Here is a 24,309-nt window from a genome sequence, read left to right on the forward strand (position 1 = left end):
AAACTCACGTGAGTTAACCCGTGCAATAAATAGTGGATGTCAAGTAACAATAATTGTGGGAAATGTTAAATAATGTTGTATTAATTGTTGTGCATGAAGGTGATAACCAATTCATAGATAATAATCATGAATAACAAGGAAATTTTGTCATCGGACTATTTAATTTGGTTGTAATGCGGAGGGACATTAAGATAGCGTCATAAAATGTGAAATGGTTAAGGTCACGTTGAGTTTCACGTGCGTTGAAAAGCCTTTTTTCGTTTGGAACTGATAGTTCCGGTTGTTTATATTGAGTTCGAGTAATCTTATTTTGCCGTTAAGAAACGCGTGATGTAATCGAAAACAAGCGAATAATTGGCCAGAGGGCCAGCGTAACAATATGATGGGGTTAAACTTGAAAGTTCTTGACCATGCGAAATGATTTCAAAGAGTCAGTGTGTGGCAGACTTTGGTGGTAGTTGACACGAATGTTGTATACGGAATTGTACTTTTGTAGCCCGGGGGGGGGGGCACTCACATTTTTTTGGGTAGGGGTGTGCCACCGCCAGTTTCGAACTCGAGGTCTAGGGAACTGATCGCCCGTCAAATAGGGAGGGTCTAGGGAACTGATTGGCTGGTCAAAAAAGGGGGGTCTTGGGAACTGATCAGCCGCCAATGGGGGTCTCGAGAACTGATTCAGGGTAATTTTCAATTTTTTTTGTTCCATTTTTGCCACAGATTTTCGAAAAAATCGATTTCGATTCTTGTCAAAATTGTGCATCGAATTAAGTATATCGGGATGAAAAATAAATTAAATGTAGGCCTATCTCAACTTCTGGACCTGGATCATATACCCCAAGCAGAATGTCTGCATCACACTTGAATCCAGATTAGGGACCGATCGTTATTTATGGCAGGGTGGGGGATGGGCGTTTTGGAAAAAAATATCAACAACAATTTTCGCGTTCCCCCCTCGCGTCCGCTCAAAATTTCTGCGTTCCCCCGGGCTTAATTGTTTTCCCAATTTCTCCATTTAAAACTTCACAATCCCCCTCCTGGTTCAACTAAAAATTTCAGGTTCCCCCCCCCTCTCAAGACTAAAAAATAAATTGTGTTCCCCCTAAATTATCCCATTACTCCCCTGCCATAAATAACGATCGCTCCCTTAGTAGGGAGCCTACAGGATCTATTCTATACGATGATTTTTATTTTGGGTGGATCATCTAGAAAGGATAAAATTCAAATTGAGAAAATATTCTAGGTATGAATTGTACTTACCAGAACACGATCATGTCAGAAATTAATATTTTGTTCTGGGTCTGATTATTCGGACTAACTTGTACTATAACATCCAGATCATAAAATAAGAAAATGACAAATAGCCTAAATTCCCTGTACTGGCCTACTTTCTCACCTACTGAATAATTATAGCAGCAGTACTACAAGCAAACCTGAGATTGCCGCAAAGAAAAACATTATAATTAATAGTTTTATGTGAATGGATCGAGCCATAAATGTCAAGTGTGCAGAATTCGGCAGTCTTTCCACCAGGTTGATAGATCGAAAATCACTTCTAAATTCACTATTCGGGCCAGCCAATGAAGTGTACATATTTGAGGTACTATAGTCATATTATTTACTTCCAGTTTTATGCCCAATGATGGTCTCAATTCATCAAAATGTTCATGTCACCATCAGCCGAAAAGTCCGATGATTTTCAATGTCATGCATGGCCACACACACAGCACAGCTCGCTCAAGTTTCGAGTGATGTTTACATTTTGAAAACAATCACAAAACTGGCCCAGTGTTGCCTAAAAAGGAGCCCAAAATTCACCTTATTTCTTACAATGTGTTAAATGGGGAAGAAAATGATGGAAAATCCCCATTGAAGGAAGCTTTTGGGCTTGCAAAAGTAGCTTTTGGGCTTGTAAACGTAGCGAGGAAAACATGCCAATCTATTGTCAATGAGAGCGGAGATGATGAATTCTGTGGGTCTAGCGAACGGCTAGAAAACAAATTGAGTCATCAGAGCGGCAATCAATGAATTCAGGGGGTCTAGGGAACGGCCAGCGGCTCTGAAAAAGGGGGGTCGTCGCCGCGGCACATACCCGTATAGCTGGCAAATGTGAGTGCCCCCCGGGTTTTGTAGACGAAGAATAGAGTTTAGAACTGCAGTACTCATACATATCAATTGGAATAATGGTAAGTGTTTTCTTTACTTATTTATTGAAACCGTTATAATGTCTCTATAAATTCCGCAGCGTGTAATAAGAGCAAATTGTCATCAAGGCGATGTTACAATATTTGGGCCAAACGCCCGTCGCGCGGTACAGGCAATGCACAGCCACTGCCTCCCGGCACTGCCTTGTTGTTCTTGCTTGCAAGTTTTCAATTACCTTGTGATGTGTGATGAATGGAGTAGTAGAGAGTTAGTGCTGGCTATGCAATATGGTACGGACGGAATTGTATGGTAATCTTACTATAATTTCACCGGATCTCTGTCTGTTTGTCTGTGTTTGTCCGCAGCTTTTCTCAGAGACTAGGGGAGTCGCACATTCCTTAAACTTGGTGGGTGGGTGCTGTTTGATATGAGAAAGAACCAGTTTATATTTTTAAAGGTCAAAGGTCAACGACCGGGTCAAGTCCAATTGAAATCTAATTTCAAATTGCTTCTATCCAGCTCAAACTTGGTGGGTGTGTTGACCTTTGACTAACAAATAAAAGTTTCCACGGTGACCTTTTCGTCAGACCTACGGTTAAGAGGTCATAGGTCAGGAAAGGTAGAAATTTCAAATTGCCCCTATGAAGCTCAAACTTGGTGGGTGGGTGCATCTTATACTCACAAACAAAAGTTTCCATAGTGACCTTTTCGTCAGACCTACGGTTAAGAGGTCATAGGTCAAAAAGGTAGACATTTCAAATTGCCTCTTTGAAGCTCAAACTTGGTGGGTGAGTGGACCTTGGACTAACAAACAAAAGTTTCTACGGTGACCTTTTCGTCAGACCTACGGTTAAGAGGTCATAGGTCAAAAAAGGTAGAAATTTCAAATTGCCCCTATGGAGCTCAAACTTGGTGGGTGGATGGATCTTGGACTAACAAACAAAAGTTTCTATGGTGACCTTTTTATCAGACCTACGGTTAAGAGGTCATAGGTCAAAAAAGGTATAAATTTCAAATTGCATCTATGGAGCTCAAACTTGGTGGGTGGGTGGACCTTGGACTAATAAACAAAATTTTCTACGGTGACCTTTTTATCAGACCTACGGTTAAGAGGTCATAGGTAAAAAAAGGTATACATTTCAAATTGCATCTATGGAGTTCAAACTTGGTGGGTGGGTGGACCTTGGACTAATAAACAAAAGTTTCCATGGTTACCTTTTTATCAGACCTACGGTTAAGAGGTCATAGGTCAAAAATGGTAGAAATTTCAAATTGCCTCTATGGAGCTCACACTTGGTGGGTGGGTGGACCTTGAACTAAGAAAGAAAAGTGTCCACGGTGACCTTTATGTCAGACCTACGGTTAAGAGGTCATAGGTCAAAAAAGGTAAAAATTTCACATTCCTCATAAATGGAACTCAAACTTTGTGGGTGGGTGTAACTTTGGCCAGGGAAGCTCAGGTTTGCGTTTGTTAGGTCATCCATGGTCAAAGGTCAGGTCAAATTTCAAATTGAGGGCGAAAGTCAGGTCAAATTGCAAAAAGCTGCACTTGAGCTCAGCTGTGAGGAAAGTGATCCCAGCTAAATGACACACCCTTTGTTTGTTTGTTTGTTTGTTTTATTTCTTCTTTAACCTGGGACACTCAATCAGTTGAAAACACAATTAATCATCTGTTCTTCCTTGAGGCCCTTATTTTGAGATCTGCAAAAGCCAATAACCATGATAGCCGAAAACCGCGAAATACGGGTAACCGCCTAGTTTTATTAATTCTCAGTACAACGGAAGGCCGATTTTTTTAATGCCACAAAATTTGCCAAATATTCTGAGAGCAAACATGGAATAAAGAGTGTGAGCGAACTTAATACTCAATGATAGTTAGTAGGCCTACATCAAGGCAATTGCTGTACATTGCCTTCCGGCGTTTGGGCCAAATATTGCAACATCGCCTTGATGACAATTTGCTATTACTACACGCTGCGGATGCATTTATATTACCCATTTATATTATGCTATTACCGGTATAACGGTCTCAATAAATAAGTAAAGAAAACACTTACCATTATCCAAACGTCATCAGGAACACTAATACACGATACACCACATTTGAGGCCAATAATTATAATATTAAATACAAAATTATGAACATTTATGCATTCTTTTTAGCCAAATATTGGTTAAAATTACATATTTATGAGCACTATCAAGTATCAAGTCATTGTAACAAATTGTTGATCTACCAAAAGGAGCTCAGAAAAACATAATTGCTTACATTAGCTCCAATGTATGAAGAATTACAAAGACAGTACATACTAGTAGGTCATAGCATCAAAGGTAACCTATGGTGTTTTAACCTTCATTGTTATTGTCTATCTTGGTAACTACATGTATACATTGTAGTGCAATTAGTATTATGTTCTGCATTCATTTTAAAAGATCAGCAATTTGTTACAACTTCCACGAAAATGAAAGCAACCCTAATATTTGACCCCTATGCAAACTGAAAATTGACCCTTGACCTTGGGCACATAGTTTCTGAAATTTAGGTCCTATTGAGAAAAAAAAGTACATATTTCTGATGAGCATAGACAAATAATTTGAAATACATTAAGGGGGTACTACACCCCTGCCCAATTTTATGCCTATTTTTGCATTTTTCTCAAAAATATAGCGCATTGGTGACAAGTAAGATATGCATATTATAGGGGCAAGGACTACAACTACTGCACTGGAAATTTTACTTCAACACAGACAACAGTTGTGGAGTTACAGTCAAAAACGAGGGAAAACCAATATTTGATCAATAAATCAATAACTACTTGCCTTGAGTTGCTGAATGTTTTGTGCAGTAGTTGTAGTCCTTGCCCCTATAATATACATATCTTACTTGACACCAATGCGCTATAATTTTTGAGACAAATGCAAAAATAGGCACAAAATTTGCCAGGGGTGTAGTACCCCCTTAACCTCTGTATAAACCTTTGGAGTCAATTTGCGGTCATTTATTTCAAAATACTCACGAGTGCCAGGCTAGCACCCGCCACATTCTGAACCAGTAAGGCTCATAGAAATCGCCAAAATGTCCGCCTTCGGGGCAAGTCCGCCTACCCCGTGTCAGCCGTTTTCCTTCTGCCATGCCGTTGCTGAAAGCTCAATGTTCTTACAAATGTGGTAGTATTTAGCAGGCGAGATTGAAAAAAGAAGGCAAACACGACCCCGGACCCCGTCTCCCCTATATATAAGTGCAACCAACAAATCACAACAAGCAATATACAAACTTTATCTCCTTCCTTTTTCCTTTTTACAGTGCAGTTTGTAACGCCTCTTTTTATTCCCAATAAATGTCCAATCCAGCCCTTTCCCTTCAATCACTGCGTTGTCTTTTTTAAAGACATTTCTTAGTCTTAGTTATCAATAGAAGTTATTCATGTTCTATAAGCTGCATATACTATCAACGACTGCTATACCTTGTTTAGGACATTCTAAAGAAGTACCTGCATGTGCAACCATGACTGTTTCAAAATAGCCCGCCAAAGTCAGGCAGGTAACTACGAGGTCGTGCATTGAATTAGTTTGAATGAGGAATACTACGGGAACCAGTGCCTTTTGTTAGAAGTCACACATGAGTGAAGTGGATAACCTCTATCATGAATTGCCGCAACGTTTTAATATTTTACTGCATGGCATTCCGCAAGCACCATGACAAATTATGCCGTATTTTTCCAAAGATCATCTCATATGAAGTAAGCTGAATGCGATCTGTACTTTTGTAACATTCCGATCGCTTTTGATCATCTATTATCGGCGAATTTGCTTGAAAACACGTGAGTTCATGTTGTGTAAACATAATTAGCATGGACACAAATGAAATTACAATGCAATACAATGCAATTTGAATGTGCAGCAGATCTATAGAAATAACATGGCCCGGTTTTATGCAGAATTAGACCACGTCTGGTTGTCCCCATTTGTTCATTGTGATCTTTGACCGACCTACTCCAGTTCGCAGCCGGTCTCGGGTGAGCAACTCCTCCTATGAAGAAATCGTTTCATTAATATGTTTATATTAATATCACTACGTCATACATATGTTGTCATACATCATGTATTCAGTAGAGCAACAGAGTTAATGTTCCGTGACCAGATCGTTGTAATAAATGTTTGAAAGTGACTTGCCTGAAGAATAGAGGTTATCCGTGTTCTATAAGCTGCATATCCTATGAACGACTGCTATACCTTGTTTAGGACTTTCAAAAGAAGTACATACATGTGCAACCATCACTGTTTCAAAATAGCCCGCCAAGAGTCATGCAGGTAACTCCGAGGTCATGCATTGAATTGTTTTGAATAAGGAATACTACGGGAATCAGCGCCTTTTGTTAGAAGTCACACATGAGTAAAGTGGATAACCTCTATACTGAACAAAATTTCTTTGGATTGCGCTCTTCAAACACTGTTCAAAGTTCTGGTAATTGTAGGTATGGATCAATGTAGGTCAAACAGGGGTCAAAAGTTAAACATATTTAAATTCTGTTCTACAATTATATATCTGGTCATAAGGAATCTAAAAATGTATAATTTTTAACATGTTTAATTGCTGTATCTGCAAAGTTTATGGGCAGAACAAATTATTCGTTGGTTCACCCCAAGTTCGCTTGTGACATCGGTGCTTTATCGCGGTGGGCCACTGTATGCGTGCCTTATAGTATGAAACCCATACCCATTCTCCAGGCTTTTTTTGTCTTAATACGGACATCAGTTGTGGAATTCTCCGACCGATGTCCGTATTAAAAGGATGAGAACGGGTGCGAGTTTACATGCATGTACGCTCTACGCGATTGATGTTATGTGCGCGAGATGCACACCTTTACGTCAATGTAACCAAACCATAGCATAAAGAAATCTAGTAATACTAAGTTTAATTCTTGTATAATCTTATAATGTAATTTGTTTGACAGCACTAATCATAAGTTGTTCGGTATATCAATAAACAGTGTGTTTGTTTGTTTGGTGTTGAGTAAACTCGGTAGTAGGTGATTTTGGCATGGGTCGTTTTTGTGCCACTATGCAGGGATGTGACTTCAATTGCTTAGGAGTAGGAACATGATTGAACGGTGTGTGCCTTTGGTCTGCCATTTATTTAATCCTTTCTATCTGACTTGCAACAGCCCTCCGGATATCGAGGGGGGGGGGGTACACACTGTTCATATCATAGACATTTTGTCTGGAGTTCATATCTCAAGCAGTCAGTGATACTGACAACAGCTGGTGTTGAGTATTGAGTCCAGCTAATGGCATAGGCAGAGCCAGAGGCAGGGATTCCCCAAACAGCACAAGCATATTATGCAGCAGCAAATCTGAGAGCTATTAAAATTAAAGCAGTAGTGGTTTGTATAGTTGCTGGACTAGCGCCCATTTGGTGTTGGTAAGTTTGCCGCTGATGTTGTTTTGGGTGCTCACTTATGATTTTGTCCTGTCTACATGAGCCTGGAATTACAGACACCGATCTACATGACCTAAAGTAACTCCAAGGTATACTCGATTTGGACAGTAGGTAACCTGCTGATGGCTAGCTTCCTGGTTCTTCAGGTGGAAGCCACACACCTGTGTCTTAGATGGGCTCGCCTTAAGGTAGTTATCCTCATAATATGTAAATAGGCCGGTAGAGAGTGCAAGCAACAGTCAACACCAGCTGTATACACATCATTGCACCAATAGCATCAAAAGAGAAAACTTTCGGTTTTCGAAACGTGTGCATTTAAGTGGAATTTTATTGGACTAGTCGTAAGACTAAGCTGTCTCAAAAGTATGTTAGTCAGCTTTCTTGGGATCGTTGCCGAGTTTCTGGATGAGTGGCCATGCCTTTTTACTGTTGTTGATCATGTGTTTGGATTCCACCGAAGTCTGCCATGATTTGCGGTGTTTTGCAGATATGGTTTCGCAGGGCAATGATTTCTTGAGCAAAGGGTCAGAATGAAACATATCTTTGCTTGATCGTTTTTTGCAAAAACTATTCCATTAGAGATGGGAATTATAGCGAAAGTGCTATATAATATATTCAGCCATTGAACGAAGGAGATATTGTGGATTTAACGCCAGAAGAACGCAGTCATCCCGAAAACATGGTTTTGTTTTGGTCTTCATTGTCGACTGATAACGGATTCAGTAAGCATCTAAAATATGTTAAGAGCCAATACTTTGCGGACAAAATTGACTCAGCTGCATCTTCCACAAAGCAGCTATTCACATTATTGCAAATGACCTTCTCAGAAAATCTCAAACTTCAGTGCTTCCAACTAATGTTGCTCCTAGTGATCTCCCGCAAGTCTTCTGCAAATTCTTTGCAGACAAAATCCGGCATCTTAGGGATAAACTCGATTCTTGTCAGTGTTCGCCACCATCTTTTACTGCTTTTGAGGGTTCTGTTTTTGATCATTTTGATCCTGTCACTGAAGATGAGATTTCTGAGCTGTCTTTCCTTTCCTTGACCTCAGCGCCGCGTTCGATACGCTTGACCATTCTATTCTCATTGAGCGGCTGGCAACCACTTTCGATGTCCAAGGAGTTGTATTTAAGTGGTTCACTTCATACGTGACTGAGAGGTTTCAATCTGTTAATATTAATGGAGTGGTTTCAGACCCATTTCCACTACAGTACGGAGTCCCTCATGGTTCCGTACTTGGGCCGGTTTTATTCACTCTTTATTCTCAGCCTTTATCAGACATTATTACTATGCACAAATGTTATTTCCATAAGTACGCCGACGACACGGAAGTCTCGCAATTTGACTCTCCCATGAACTTTGAGCTCACCATATCTTCTATTCAAAACTGTATTAGTTCCATCTTGAGTTGGATGAATAGTAACAAACTTATGTTAAACACTAACATGACTGAGATCACTTCTGATCAAATGCTCCGCCTCCAGAGGATCCCATTATGTGTGTTTGCTTACCGACACTTTGAGGGTACCCTTCCGTCTTACCTCTCCGCGGTTTTCTGTACTTATGTTCCTCAACGCTCCCTCCGTTCATCATCTGAAAAACTTCTCAGGACCCGCGTATTAATTTATCATCTGCCAGTATGCGTTCCTTTCGTTATGCTGCCAGACGTCGTGTCTTGTTAACTCTCTTATAACGTCTCGCCTTGATTTCTGTGAATTCCGCTTTGGCTGGTATCACTTCTGATCAAATTCTCCGCCTCCAGAGGATCCCATTATGTGTGTTTGCTTACCGGCACTTTGAGGGTACCCTTCCATCTTTTATTACTGAAATCCTATCGTATTCGACTAGTAATGATTCCTTGCTCTCTTCATCAACACCTTCAGCAGAATCTTCACTGCATGATTCATTATGCTTATTGTCCTGTGTAACTCACATAATATAGCCCCAGGTTTCTTTGGTAAAGCAAAAAAGATGGACTTGCTCAGCTCTGGAGGAATTTCATTCAACACTTCTGTCAACTTCACTATCCCCAACTCATCCAAGTTCTTAATCAGTTCCACGCCTAACTCATCAGGACCAATTGCTTTGTTGTTCTTCATATTGTGAACCACAGATTGCCCTTCAGGTTGCAGAATTTCTGGGCCATAAGATAGTTGACATTTCACCTCTATCATCATCAAATAGTTCTGAGATATAGTATATTCAGTCCATCTTTTGATGATCTGGTCCCTCTCCACAATGATATCTCCATCCTTCGACTGGCAAGCATATTAAGGAAGACAAAGATGGGACAAAATGGGCTAACCCCATGTCCCGGGCCAAATATAATGGGATGAATTTCCCTATAACTCCTAAGTGTTTTTTTATTAATTGCATGTATGCGCACACCTACTCGGTCGTGCATACAAAGCAAGATATGGTGCAAAGCGAGGATAACAAACGAACATGCATAAAGATCCGAGGTCTTTGTATTCTCACATTAGAAGTTGGCGGTATGCCTATATACCCCCAGCCACCTCATCGCTACGTCAGAAGCATCAGAAATCCTCGGTTTGTTGGTGTTTTGCTGAACACACTTCTTCGCTTTTATACATGTAGCGATCCCGACCCATTCATGTTTATCAAGAATATTGATAAATCATACTCTACTCTTCATGAAAGATTCAGATTTTGTTAACTGAAACAAACATCGTGTTGTTGTTGTGCATTCGTACTGTGAGAACTGGAAAAAGGTAAATTTGGCCTTGAGTCTTTGTGACTTTGCAACGGGAAAATGCACGCAAATCGTTAAATTTTATAGTTCTGTTGCAAAAGCCCTTACATCCACCTCTGGCTAAAATTGACATTATCATTATAGTGTGGTTAAAAATACACATTTTGGTGGTTGTTTGACCTTCATACCACCTTCCCTTCCTGAGATATCGTACATTTCCTGTTTGGCAAATCTTAGGGAATTTCCGGAAATCTGAACTTAATGAATATAAAATTTTAGGAAAATAATTTTTTGATTTACAATAGTAGCCTTGAATGTTCTTTAACTATTAAAACCAAAGGGAACTGTTTTGGGGTCACTATGTTTGAAAACAATCGTTGTAATTAACAAAAGTCGTAATTTCGGAAATGCTCAAAAATGGTATTTTGTCGGATTTAATTAAAAATTCATAATTAATACGCTCCTGTTTTGCAGTTGAGCACTTTCTGACTATCTCCGATAGACAGACTGACTCTGAATAGACTTTGGCTGTGTTGACACCATGGAATGTATATTCTCTCACATTCCCAAGTGATGGTAGTTCACCCAAAGCATTTCATCGTGTCGTCTGACGATTGCCTTCTAGGCATGAAACTCAGAGTAACGACTACCTATTCTGGAAGGTCTGTTCTTTGAATTTTTATACGCTCTCCCTTTTGGGATTGAGCACTTTATTCAAAAGATAGTCTAACTTGAGTAAAATGTTGTTAATTAAAAAAGTAAATAAGATACTTCAATTTTTCGTTTTGATTTTGAAAGTATTAGTCAGGTTACATAAAGTAGTGCAAATATATGGTCTCAAATTTGATTGCAATGGTGGAATTTAGAAAAGGGGTAAATTTATTTTGTTGCAAAAGCCTTGAAAATTGTACCAAACCTATATATTCTTATAGCTTTTATTCATCAACACTTTATCCAAACCCAAATTGAATCAAATCGAGCAAGTAATACACAATTAAAAAAAGCTGCTTTTCTCAAAAGGTGGATGCAAGGGCTTTTGCAACAAAGCTCGTCATTATTGAAGACCGAATTAAAAAGACTAGTTTGTGTCTGACTAACGATTTTGATCTGGCTTTTTTGTAGCGATATGCGCAGCGGGATTTGCAAGAGGGATTGAAGCGAACATAAAAGACAAGACGAAGTATATGTACAGGAAACAGAAGATATTTGTCTGTAATGGATACACTATATGCCTGAATAGAAATGCACAACATGTATTCAATTTCACTTCTTTTCTTTTTTCATTTTACAGTTTGTTACGAACTAAGTACTGCGGGTGATACCACCGCCGTGACTCTATACGATCTAGATGGTAATAGTCAATACATCGGGCCATGGATAACCAGTTTATCCGACGTGGTAGAATTTGCAATTACACCAGTGACGGGCACTGATATAAGTATATATCTTTCGAATCGTGCAAATCTAAACGCTGCGGATCTAGCTTTTTATCAAATCAGTAAGTACTTGGTAGCAATTTGGTAGCAAGCAAATTATCAAAACCAAAGAGCCCAAATGTAGCGCCTCTACAGATAGAGAGCTATCAGGAAGTCAGTACTTGCTGTATGTAATAAATGAGGAAGGGCAGTTCATCTGCTCGAAATGTCAGTTGTATTTTTGTTTACTATTGTATATCCATGTGGTTTTGAATTTTTACTAGTCCAGTGTTAGTGTACACCCTCATGGTTTACCCAGCAAACACAAAAACGTTTTTAATAAGTTATATTTTGGGTTTTGGTTTAGGTAAAAACCTTTTAATAACATTAAAATGTCGGGTTATATAAAGGTAATGAAATCGTTTTAAAACGTTTTGTATGAAAACACACTACAAAAATATTTTTAACATGTTTTCGAAATGTCATTGCAAACTATTTTTGCAAACATTTTTGGCCAAATATTTTGTCAACACTTAAATAACATTATGTTAAAATATTTGCACCAGGCAAACACAGAAATGTTCTTAAAATGTTTTTTACAAAACGTTTTAATAACATTTAAATGTCGGGTTATATAAAGGTCATGAAAACATTTTCAAAACGTTATTGTAAATATTTTGGGCAAACATTTTATTAAAACGTTTTTATACCATTTATATAACCCGACATTTAAATGTTTATGAAAACGTTTTATACCATTAATGTACCCTTTATAATAACCCGACATTTAAACGTTTTCTGACAACCTTTTATAACCTTTTGCGAATGATGTCGAAAACGTTTTGTGTTTGCTGGGTACATACTGCGTTTTTATGTTTTATGTCAGAGGAGGCTTAAAGGCATTCCTACAATGCACTATGATTGGGAAATTTGATCAATATGACCTAATTTTAAAGGCAAAGTCCCCATTGCCACACACACAAAGTGGTAATTTTAAAACTGCAGCCAACGAGTTAATAGTTGAGACATTGAGATATTTTTCTTACAGGAAACATTCATATTGTCCCACTGCATTAATTTTATTCCTAAGTCTCGATGTTTTGAATGTTAAATAATAGGATGAAAACACCAGATATTTGCACACAATCCCAATGCAAGGTATGATCAACTGTACCGCCTGTGTACAAAAGCCAGACATACAAGGTCAGAAACCCCATTGGGTTGTGGGAATGTCTTTAAACATCCTCTGGTTTTATATTGTATTTATCTTGTTCAACACATCAAGTTGGTAAACCAGGCTCGAATCTTTCTGTTCTAAAATTTTGTGGACAATATTCATATAGACCTATAGCAGACGAGAAAGTGACCACAACAAAGCACTGTGGTCTTTGTAATAAAAAATCCTTTAAAAGGGAGTGCTCAGGCATGATTGGAAAACATGGTTGTAAAATGTAGGTCGGTGATAATTCATGTAGGCCTACTAATAAACTTATTATAAAAAAGTGTACCATAGCTTTAATGTTATTCTATATATTTATACTATGAACAGCTCTAAATAGGCGGGAATTATTCGTTTTTTTTGTTACTGCGCAAGTCAATAAAGTTCCAAATTACGCCGCGCGTAAATTCACAAAAGCATGTGTCATTCACACAGTATGCAAAGCGCAGTTCGCGTAGGTGCTGCGCCCAGTGTATGCCATTCTACATCAATCCACAATGTTATGAGTCCCGCCTATTATGAGCTGATCAGAGTATAACACAACATACATATGAAGTAAGAAACAGGTTTCGATGGTGTACGTAGGTCTATTTTGTGTATATGTAGGCCCCACCCCATATTGGATTTTTTTAAACACTTCAACATGTAGGCCTACATGTAATATATACAAATGGTAATGAAAAGTAAACCCAAAGTTATACTAAAGTAATTTACAAACATGTATGTAATTTCAATGTGCACTAATTTGGACATCAATTCAACACAATTTTAATGGTACGGGCATTCCGTGATCCACACTTTGTACAGAAATATTCAGATTTTTATCATTTTTATACCACTGGAAAACTCTGGCAGAACTGTTTCTGTATAAAATAATTCTTGCCGATTAATTCGTTTAGCAAGCATATCGTCAAACGTGTTCGCTAAATTACAACACAGCAAGACTTGGCATATGGGGCATATAAATACACATAGAGGCTGTATCAAAATGATACCAGTTACTGGTATCATTTTGAGTACTGTACTCATCAATTTTGATGTTGATTGATAAGCGTACATGCTTATTTTATTCTTGCAAACAAACAATCTGATCAACTGAAGTTGTGAGATTTAAGCTTTTGCTCCTGGATATCTACTGACAAATGTCATAAAAAGTGGATGCTATAGGATTGTGAAATACTCCTTTAACATATTATGTCACATTTAGTGATGTAGGCCTATGCACTTGAATGTTATCCATGAAAAAAAAAGTAAAGGTTAAGTTGTACATGTTAACGATCTAAATAATACAATTTAAATATTACACCATTTTATCACCAATGCATCATTTAAAAATAAAATAAAATTAAGCCCTTAGCTCCAATGTGCTCTGTTCTATTTCAGATGCCATTTTACCCAAAATGGTTTAAACTTGATAAATTTGTGTTTTTGGGATATTTCAATCTGTTGGCGTTGAAGATGCTGCTGGATATAAATTTGTATCTGCGGAATATTCAAATTTCTGTTGGTCTTGATTCTTGAAGATGATGCTGTGGAAGGTTGTTGTGTAGAGTGTGAATGAGATGACTACTGTGTATATAGTGTGGATGAGATGACCACTGTGAACTTCTGGCAAATCCAGAACAATCAGAACACCTTACTTATCTCTCATTGCAAATTTAAGAAGTTCATGGACATTTGGTAACTTGGTATAATTGACCATGCAGGCTGACCTAGCTAGCTGACTTTGTCCATAAAACAAAATCTGTTCATGGACAGTTTGTAATTTGTTATTAAACTTCAACTTCAACTTCCAGACCACTACACTATCAATCTGTCAACACTCATAATATTGAAACTGATTATCATTCCCAGGTAACAAAACCCTCCACTGTGGGCTACAGAACACAGTATTATAAATATTTTCATGTGGAATGAGGCTAATATCCTATCCCCACCTCAAACTAGAAATCTCACTGCTGCATATATTTATGAACTATGTCATGAGGAGTGAGGTTATTTTAGGAGCTGGCAGTAGGCTGCATTAGTGTATTTCTATTACTGAGATACCATGCATTATTCTTCAAAATATTTTTAGTGATTCCAAAGCAAGAGCATTTGCAAAAGAAGCTCCACTTGGAGCTACTTAGGTTCAAGGGTCAAATTTTATTTCAAGGTCTAAACTGAATGTATATATTCATTCAGGTGTACCTGAGCAAAAAAATCCTATTTCGGGGTGGTGTGGGGGTCAAGTATTTCACAGGTTCAATGGTGTATCATAGTAACTGTGAAGACGATAAAAATATATTTTATTCTTATTATATTTTTAGTCCTGGATGATTCTGCTGCTAATACTCATGATAGTAGTGCTGCTAATGGTGATACAACCCTATTCCGTGATGGTATACCAGCTGGTGGTATGTTTCTGGATGTGTTTGAACCTTTAGTTGGAATGGGTCTTCTTCAAGACGGCATGACATTTCAATTTTGGTTGAAGTACGATGAATCTTCAGGAACTATCAGTATCGGTGATATATCTGATCGTAGTACATCAACGGCTTCCTACTCGGTCGGATCAAACAACGCGGTGGAAGTCAAACATATTTATGTTAAAAGTTCAACTGCCGCTTCCGCTTCTTTCAAAGTGTGTCTTCCAGCTAGTAAGTGAAATAAAAAGTGTAGATTATTTATTATTATTATTATTATTATTATTATTATTATTATTATTATTATTATTATTATTATTATTATTATTATTATTAGTGTTATTATTATTATTATTATTATTATTAGTGTTATTATTATTATTATTATTATTATTCAATCATTCTTTATTAATCACATCATAAAAATACATCAAAATTAACAAAAGAATGTACCAACATCCCCCTTAAAAAGGCAACACAAAACACATTATATAAAAATATAACTACTATAAAATACCAATGCCAACATTATTATTATTATTATTATTATTATTATTATTAGGGGCCTATTATTATTATTATTATTATGATCATTATCATCATTAAGCGTATTATTGTGATCGTTATTATAATTGTTCATAATCTCCATTCCTTAAAAAATCTATTTAAAACTTACATGAATATATCTATGCTGCACAAAAGGTCAGGGAATTGGTTTAGCAATAATTATTTATAATATTTTTTCCTTGATAGGTCCAAAAAAGATAAAACCTGTCAGTGCAACTTCTGTTGGATACGCAAGAGGAGATCATGATTATGCCATAGATGATGACAGGAATTCAATGTTTGAGTCAAATTCTTGCTTCTTGTCAAGTAAGTTGGATTTCTAAAAATAAGTCAATGATGCTTGCTTGTGTTCTTAATCATGTTGGTCATTTTGGTATATAGATATTCTGTTTGCGCTTTTTCACTGCTTCTTCTTCTCCGTCTTAAAGTGTATGTAGCTGGGAGTAAACGCCGACGATCATTTGTGAGCAACAAAAGACTAGAATAAAAGGAGTGTTCGTACGTACCATGCTAATACTTCAAAATAACAATGAGATCTGAAACCGAGAACGAAAACAGAAACCAACACTGAAAAGTTAAAAAGACCCCTACTATATAGTCTGGTGCCTAAGCCAGAAACCTAAAAGTAGCGTCCGCACAATGTTTGATTGTGTTTTCTATAACGTACCAATTCAGAATCTGACGGGTGCCACCCTTGAGCATTTTGAAATAAATGATAATAAATCAATAAGAAACTGGGGATTCTCAAACGGCGTATAGAACGCACCATTAATTTAGGGGGGATGGGTACTTGGGGTTGTGACAATATTTTTCACCGCCTCGGTGAAGCAAATTTTATTTTTAGCACCTCGGTGAAAGCAGATTTTTTTAAACTCCTCGGTGAGACAATTCTTTTTTAATCGTGAAGTTCTCTATTTTCAACAATTTGTTATTGGATTAGTGTTTTTTGTTTAATATAATTCCATATTTTTAGTAACGTTTTGTAGCACCTAAATTTTGCATGCCACGAATAACATTATGTTTTAGGTTAAAATGAGTTCACATAGTGAGTCTTTCGCGCATGGCGGGAGTGTGTCATAGATTCAAGTTCTTTTTGAAATTGGGGTTGACTTTGGTGAAAATTCGAAGTAAAGTGAATGAAATTTTTTTCCGCTCACAGAATAACTTTTCTCGAACAAATGCGCACAAAATACTTACCAGTTCCAAGCTAATATATTATGATGAAAAAAAATTCCCTTTAAAAGGGAAAACCAGCCTCGAACAAATGCGCACAAAATACTTACAAGTTCCAAGCTAAAATATATTATGATGAAAAAAGGAACAAATTTGCAATTTAAAAGCCAAAATAGTATTGTGCCCTTGAGTAAGGCACTTTATCTCGATTGCTCTTCGTCACCCAGGTGTATACATGGGTACCGTTCTTAAATGCTGGGAAGGTAACAGACTCGCTGTGAAGGAGGTGTGGCGATCCCCCACAGCAACATTTCACGATGGAGTCTGGCCTAATCGCTAACGAAAGAGAAATGGCCACTCCGTCCTGTAAAATACAGGTTCGACTCCTTTACCTTATTGAAGGCGATAAATTGTATTTAACCGATAATTACAGTATTTGATGACATCTGATCTCCTTGAGAACATTTCTCTGCGTACGGTACTACATGTACAAGTTTGAGGAAGGTGCTACAATTTACTAACACGGCATTCCAATCGCGGCCATCATCAAACATACAGCATAAAACATATGAACCAAGATTACCCTCTGCTAGTTATGTGCATTCATTACTTATAATACAATTTTATTTTGTTCGATTTTAGTTTAACCAATTGCACTGAATTTTTTGGCACTTAACGTCAATTTTCTCAAAAATTTCATGTTTAGGTACAGTCGATGATCCATGGATTCAAGTCGATCTTGGTCAAGTCTACGATGTACGATGTGTCCTTATTTGGCCTGCGGCGGATAACGCAGGTTTCAGTGTAGTTGGTAAGAATCAAACAATATGTATTGGAAACAACAATAAAATTAGTAGGGTGATCTATAACAATTCCGTGAACGTGGAGAGCGTGGATTCGCATCTAGGTGGATTCGTATTCTATGAAGGTTAATTAAAATTTAGCGGCGTCTCGTAAAGTGTGGGCGGAATCCGTGAGCGCCCGAAATCCAAAATGGCCACCATCGGCCATTTTGAAAAATAATAGTTTTCAATGGTTTGGCCTACAATGCTGTTCAGTATAATGTTTTCTTGTGTTGTCAGGGTCGAGGAATTCATATCTGATAAATAGACCTACTTTTCACCTTCAAATCCAAGATGGCCGCCAATTTTTCAGCTCAGAAAGGTCAAATTATCAAATTCGTCATAATTAGCCTTCATAATAAGCTCTAATTAAAGCTCTGATCATGCTGAGTTGAGCGATGGACACTAATACTACAAGTAATAATGAGTTTACCTATTTTGATCTTCAATTTTCAGCTCAGAAAGGTCAAATTTTCAAAATCGTCGTATAGCCTTTATAGCCTCTATTGAATGCTCTCTTCATGTAGAGTTGAGTTATGGACAGTAAAACTACAAGTGCATAGGGGCATCTTACAGGCCAAAAGACCAGCGTTTGTGACTAATGAGAAACAAACCTTCGTTCTCCATTGTCATAGAACTACTAGAGATGACACAAGTATATAATATCTCATTCTGGCACACACATATCAGTTCGGGGGCACTGCTAATTCAAAGACGTCTCTGATATCAAAGACTCTTCAGTGCCGAGTCACCTGACAGTATCATAATTCAAAGACGTCTCATAAATCACATACTCCCTAGTCTCAAAACCCAGCCGCAAACGATATTGTGAACGTGAACTGGCGCAACGGGAATAATTTTGCGAGTAGGCATAATCAGCATGATCAGGGTTGTAGCTAGCCCAAGTGCCTGCTAGCTCCTGCTAATTTTACTATCCAATTTATGAATTAAATCGCGGGCTCGGGATACACTCTTTCTAGTGAACGTGAGAATCGGAGAATGCTAAAAAAATGTTGCTCTTTTTCATAATTGAGCTTAAATGCTGCAGAATAACTTTGCTCCCTCGACGACATTTTGCAGACTTTCAATTCTCCGGACACATCAAAACTGTTTATTGGTTATTTTCGGAGCATATATTTTTTTACAGATTTCCAACTGAGCCGCGAATTTTAGTTTTAGGCCTATATGAACACTCGTGCTCAATAATTCCTCCAATTCAGCCTAAGTTCAGGCTTTTCTGTTTTGCTTGAGGGGGATGTGCTATAATAGGCCTATAGTCATTATATCTAATTTGTCTGCAGATTGGCCTATATGGACACTTGTGCTCAATAATTCCTCCAATTCAGCCTAAGTTTAGGCTTTTCTGTTTAGCTTGAGGGGGATGTGCTATAATAGGCCTATAGTCATTATATCTATGAAAGATAGGCCTATAATTCCTAACAAATTTCCTGCGGGCCTGACTTCTGCATGGGTATGAACCTGCTCAATTAGGCCTATATGGATAAATGCAAGTTAGCCTTTTCCTTTTTGACGGAGAAGGGTGCCTGAGGGGGATGTGCTCCCTCAGAAGTTGGAGAATTATTTTCAAAAAGTTGTGAAAGGCACAATAAAGTCATTTGGTGTAAAAGTTTACACTTATTATTCGTATTATTTTGGGCATAACAGATTTCAACGGACCCGACCGGATATTATCCTCAAACTAAAAGCCAATTGGTGCATCATTTTGCATTAGGCCCCTATTATTAACTTATTTTTCCGACCATCATGACTAAGCATAGCCTATAGGCCATATAACCATGTCATGATAATGCATAATATCATGGAAATAGTAGATGAGAAGGAATCACAACTAACCATCATCAAAGTTCCAATCACATTGCCGACATGTACAATGACGTTTCTATACACGTCAACCGCTATAGTTATATCATAATCCTCGGGATTATATCCCAACACGATGGTCATCGGTGACGTAACATTTCTATGACATGACATTTTCAATTCTAAAGCTGCAGTCAAGCGACCAATGCTTATGGACTAAATGCGGCCTTGTGAGCAGGAAAGGGCGGGAAATATGAATGCATTATGGGACAGATGGGATAACATAGCCAAAAATAATGCCTTGTGGGAAGGATGTATTACCAAAATCGGAAGTAGAAAGTCATATATTTGAAACATTTAGGGGCAAATTTACCTATGTGGGCGGTCTGGGGCACATGTGAAGGCAATTTGATAGAATTGATTTTCCGTTTGTCTTATGATAGAATCTGTTCCCATTTTTCGGAAACAATCGGAACAACTTGTTTTATACCTTTACATTTTAATTAAATTTGGGGTCAGCGAAAATACGATTATCCTTACAAAATGTAACACTTTTTTAAAAGTGTCTTTAGTCGAAAATACAACGTATTTTGATTAAATTTCCCAATATTTGTATTGTTTTGACTTCTCTGCATCTGAAAATGCAGAAATCTGTTGCAAATGTTTATAAAATCCAGTCTAAATGAACGTTAAAAGTGCGCTTCATCAACTAAGGTCACAACAACCGGTTCAAAATTTGTTTGTGCGCAAAGATTTATCGCTATGAATTTCCAGTTATGCTACCAAATCACGCTGATGGCGGCAATATGAATGTCCTCAAAAGGGAATTTGTGGAGTCCTCTTCCTTTGTAATGAAGAATAGATAAGCGGGATTAGTCACAGGCGATCGATTTCGTTGTGATTCCTTCTCATCTACTATTTCCATGATAATATGTAGGCCTATTTTAGAATGGATTTCCAGTGGATGCGACTTCCGTGTCACAAATTTCAAGCATGAACATAATTATGATGCGCAATGACTCAGAACGTACTCTTCCTCGTTTCTTCTTGTTTTCTTCCTTGTTTTCTTTCCACTTTTCCCCCTTTCGTTTGCCTAAAAATCCCCGGATATTGAAATGAGCCTGGGTGGCTGTGGCAAAACAAAATTTTCAACCCAGTTTTGCTAATATTTTGTCCTGATTTTTGTAACATTTTCGTCCCGGTATTGGCAATTATTTTATATATGTTTTCAGTTGTCGCGATGTCGGGATATTTCTTTCAATTTTTGGGAAATCAGACCGAAAAAGTAGACATTTTCCTTTTCCCTCCCTTTTCCGCCCTTCAATTTTTTAAGGGACACTATACTGCCCCACTGGCTATGCCCTGGCCCGTACGCAGAGTGGGGCCGTGCGGTGGGGCAAAAGTCCTCAAAAAAATCCTAATTTGCGACCGTAGCGAGCAAAAAAAATATGTTTTTTATGCTTTTTTAGTCAAAAAAAAGTCCAAAGTTTGAGAAAGAATGTCCACTTTTTACAAAAATCAAAAAAAAAAAAAAAAAAGAACCACTTTTTCAAAATCAACACCCCCCAAAAAACGGGCCTGGCTATGCCACTGCTCTGTCACTCCCCTTCCTCTCCCTTCTCTCTTTCTCTCGCTGTCTCCTTCATTTTTTTTTAAGACCCGGGCTGCAGGCCCCAAAGCCCCACTCCCTGGGCAGTGGGCACGCGCCTGGTTTACCGTAATTTGTTGATCTATTTTGAGCCACCTAATCATAACATAACCCTACCCCTATCAATAAAATACAAGTGTCCATATTTCTCCGAATTCATCCCATGCACGTGTGCAAGAGTCAGGCCACGAGGTTAGGCCTGAACGTTTCCGTAGGGGCCTACCATTGTTCAAGTCATTTTTGAATATATTTTTGAAAAGTTGCCGCCACAATGCGTGCCAAAAATCGCTCCCCTCCCCCTTTGTTGACTAGGCAAAAATTCATTGTTCCCTCCTTTTTTTGCGTTGCCAAAATATTCACTCCCCCCCTGACTTGGGATTTGTTGTTACTTCAAAACGTTGGATATGGCTCGATTTTGCCAATCTAAGTGTTTTCTGGGACCATTTGTCAGAATTTGCACAGATAGATATGATGTTTGCACAGGCAGATATTTGCTAAACATAGGAAAGCATATTCCGATACAGTCACCTTCTTTCCGAATTGCTGCATCTAGTGCCAAACTGTAAAAAAAGCACGACGTACATGATGCAGTCATGTCTACAGTAGAATTCATCTCGACCTTTGATAACACTCATTGAAGCAGCTCAACTGATTAAATCAGATCTTCTCTGGTTGTGTACAAGTGTCTGTTTTCAATGTGCGACATCGCAATAAAGCTGGTATTACAGCTTCAGTTGGGTAACCGATTATAAAGGAATGAAAGGAAACAATGGTATGTGTACCATTGTTCACGAAATGAGACAAAGACCTGCTTTTTGTTAACCAGCATTCTTCAAAATGAGCAACATAATGATTGTTGACTTAAGGGGGTACTACACCCTGTGGTAAATTTGTGACTATTTTTGCATTTTTCGAAAAATAATAACACACTGGTAACAAAAGTTATGTATATTATTGGGGCAAGGATTCCAATTACCACACTGCAATTTCAGTGCCTCAAGACAAGCGGTTCCGTATATATGATAAGAAATGAGGTACATCCTAGCGGTACCTTATTTCTTATCATAAATAACGAACTGCTTGTCTTGGGTCACTGAAATTCCAGTGTAGTAATTGGATTCCTTGCCCTATAATATACATAACTTTTGTTACCACTGTGTTATTAGTTTGTGAGAAAAATGCAAAAATAGGCACATATTTATCGAGGGGTGTAGTACCTCTTAACACGGTTTGGAAATAATTTCTTCATATTTTTGGTGTTATCTGTCGTTTACATATCCTTCCTAAAACACAAAAGTGCGACCCTCTCCAAACATGTAAATTAGCTAAAAATTTAGGACATGTTACAAAACTTTATTTTCTAGAACCTATTTAGCATAATTTAAATGTAGCTTTTACCGTTTTTTTGTGGCATCCTTCAGAAGTGAGCGGTCCGATACCAATATTTTCGGTCAAATCTCCATTCAATTAACACGGGGAGTTGGCTAGCTATGCCTTGCCCTCACTCATATTTTACAAAAGTGCGACCATTTCTGAACATCTAACCTAGCTGTAATTTTAGGTCATGTTAGAGAAATATATTTGCTAGAAGTTTTGGAGAATAAATAAAATATTGGCTGGTTATTTTTCACACAGTGATGTTAACTAGGCAAGTGTCCATTCTCCCAACATACATCATTTGTTGAGGTCACACGTCAATGGGGAGAGCACTGTGTATTGTGTATAGGAAAACGGACAGTAACTGCAGTATGATGTGATATCACAGACCCCCGTATGTCACTGACCCGTCTTTGATATCAGAGACGTCTTTGAATTAGCAGTGCCCCCGAACTGATATTGTGATGCGATCAAGCAAAACCAGTCGGAACTCGGAAATATTGATTTTGAGATATAGCCAAACAAAGCAAATATTTCCTTTTGTTTCCTCTTGATTTGGAACCTCTTTAATTGCTCATATCTTTGGAACTGTTTGTTCAATTTGAATGGGGTTTTCTGCAAAATACAGCTTTTAAATGTTTTTTACTCTATTATAAGGACTGTCTAGGACTAGGACTGTCTGACGCTTGAAAGAGCGCCATGTTGAGTGTGTATTGATTCTGAACAGCTTACCCCCGCTCCATTCAGGTGCTTCGCGTCCACATCCTGCATATGCACCTAACGCATTTAGTTTTGTCGTGGAGATGCCCACGCACAGATGAACGCAGGGGCTTGGATGCCAGCGGTCCCTCTGTCTCATCACTTTTAGAACTTGGTGGTTGATTTGGACACTAAGCAATGTCAATTTGTTTGCATTTGCGCTGTCGGCCCGACAGTGTCGGGCCTTTTCAAGAACAATAAGAACAACAATTTTGCGTATTTGGCACTCTGCCATGTTCATAAGGGTATGTCTTTTTGCTTTTTAGCAGTATCTGTGATCTCTGTAATGTATATCATTGTTTTTGCTTTTTATCATGTCGCATGAGTAGTGCTCAGTGGCTTGCTTGCAATGGGCGTTTTATAATAAATCCCTTGTTATTAAATGAAAAAAATCCCTAGAAAAGGGAAGGTCCATTTTCAATTTCTCGAAGTTGGACTATATAGGTAAAAGATATGCCAAAAGAGATGTCTTTTTCAATTTCTCAGAAAAAGAGGGGGATAGGTAGTCAGGTTTACTGTGGTATTAAGACACCTTTATATCCATCTCTTGGATAGATACAAAAAAGAATAAACCTTTTGGAAAAATTCAAATAAAGTTTTTGAAAAGTCCATTTCAGATTTCTCGAATTTGGACTAAATGTAGGATATGCCAAATAAGATGACTTTTTCAATTTCACAAAAAAAAAGGGGGGCAGGTAGTCAGGTTTACTGTGGTATTAACACACCTTTATATCCATCTCTTGGATAGATACAAAAAAGAATAAACCTTTTGAAAAATTCAAATAAAT

At 37.9% G+C, this 24,309-nt stretch overlaps 1 protein-coding gene across 1 annotated transcript in view; it reads left to right on the top strand.

Annotated features, from left to right (window-relative positions):
• Nucleotides 1–24,309, top strand: part of LOC140154873 (uncharacterized) — a 63,749-nt gene that overhangs the window by 14,318 nt on the left and 25,122 nt on the right. The window contains exons 4-7 of the mRNA XM_072177524.1: nt 11,587–11,793; nt 15,239–15,568; nt 16,088–16,207; nt 17,781–17,885. Of these exons, the coding sequence (XP_072033625.1) occupies nt 11,587–11,793; nt 15,239–15,568; nt 16,088–16,207; nt 17,781–17,885 (762 nt within the window). The remainder of the gene's footprint in view (nt 1–11,586; nt 11,794–15,238; nt 15,569–16,087; nt 16,208–17,780; nt 17,886–24,309) is intronic.

Source organism: Amphiura filiformis, chromosome 6 (genome assembly GCF_039555335.1).
Source record: "Amphiura filiformis chromosome 6, Afil_fr2py, whole genome shotgun sequence".
Lineage (NCBI taxonomy): Eukaryota > Metazoa > Echinodermata > Ophiuroidea > Amphilepidida > Amphiuridae > Amphiura > Amphiura filiformis.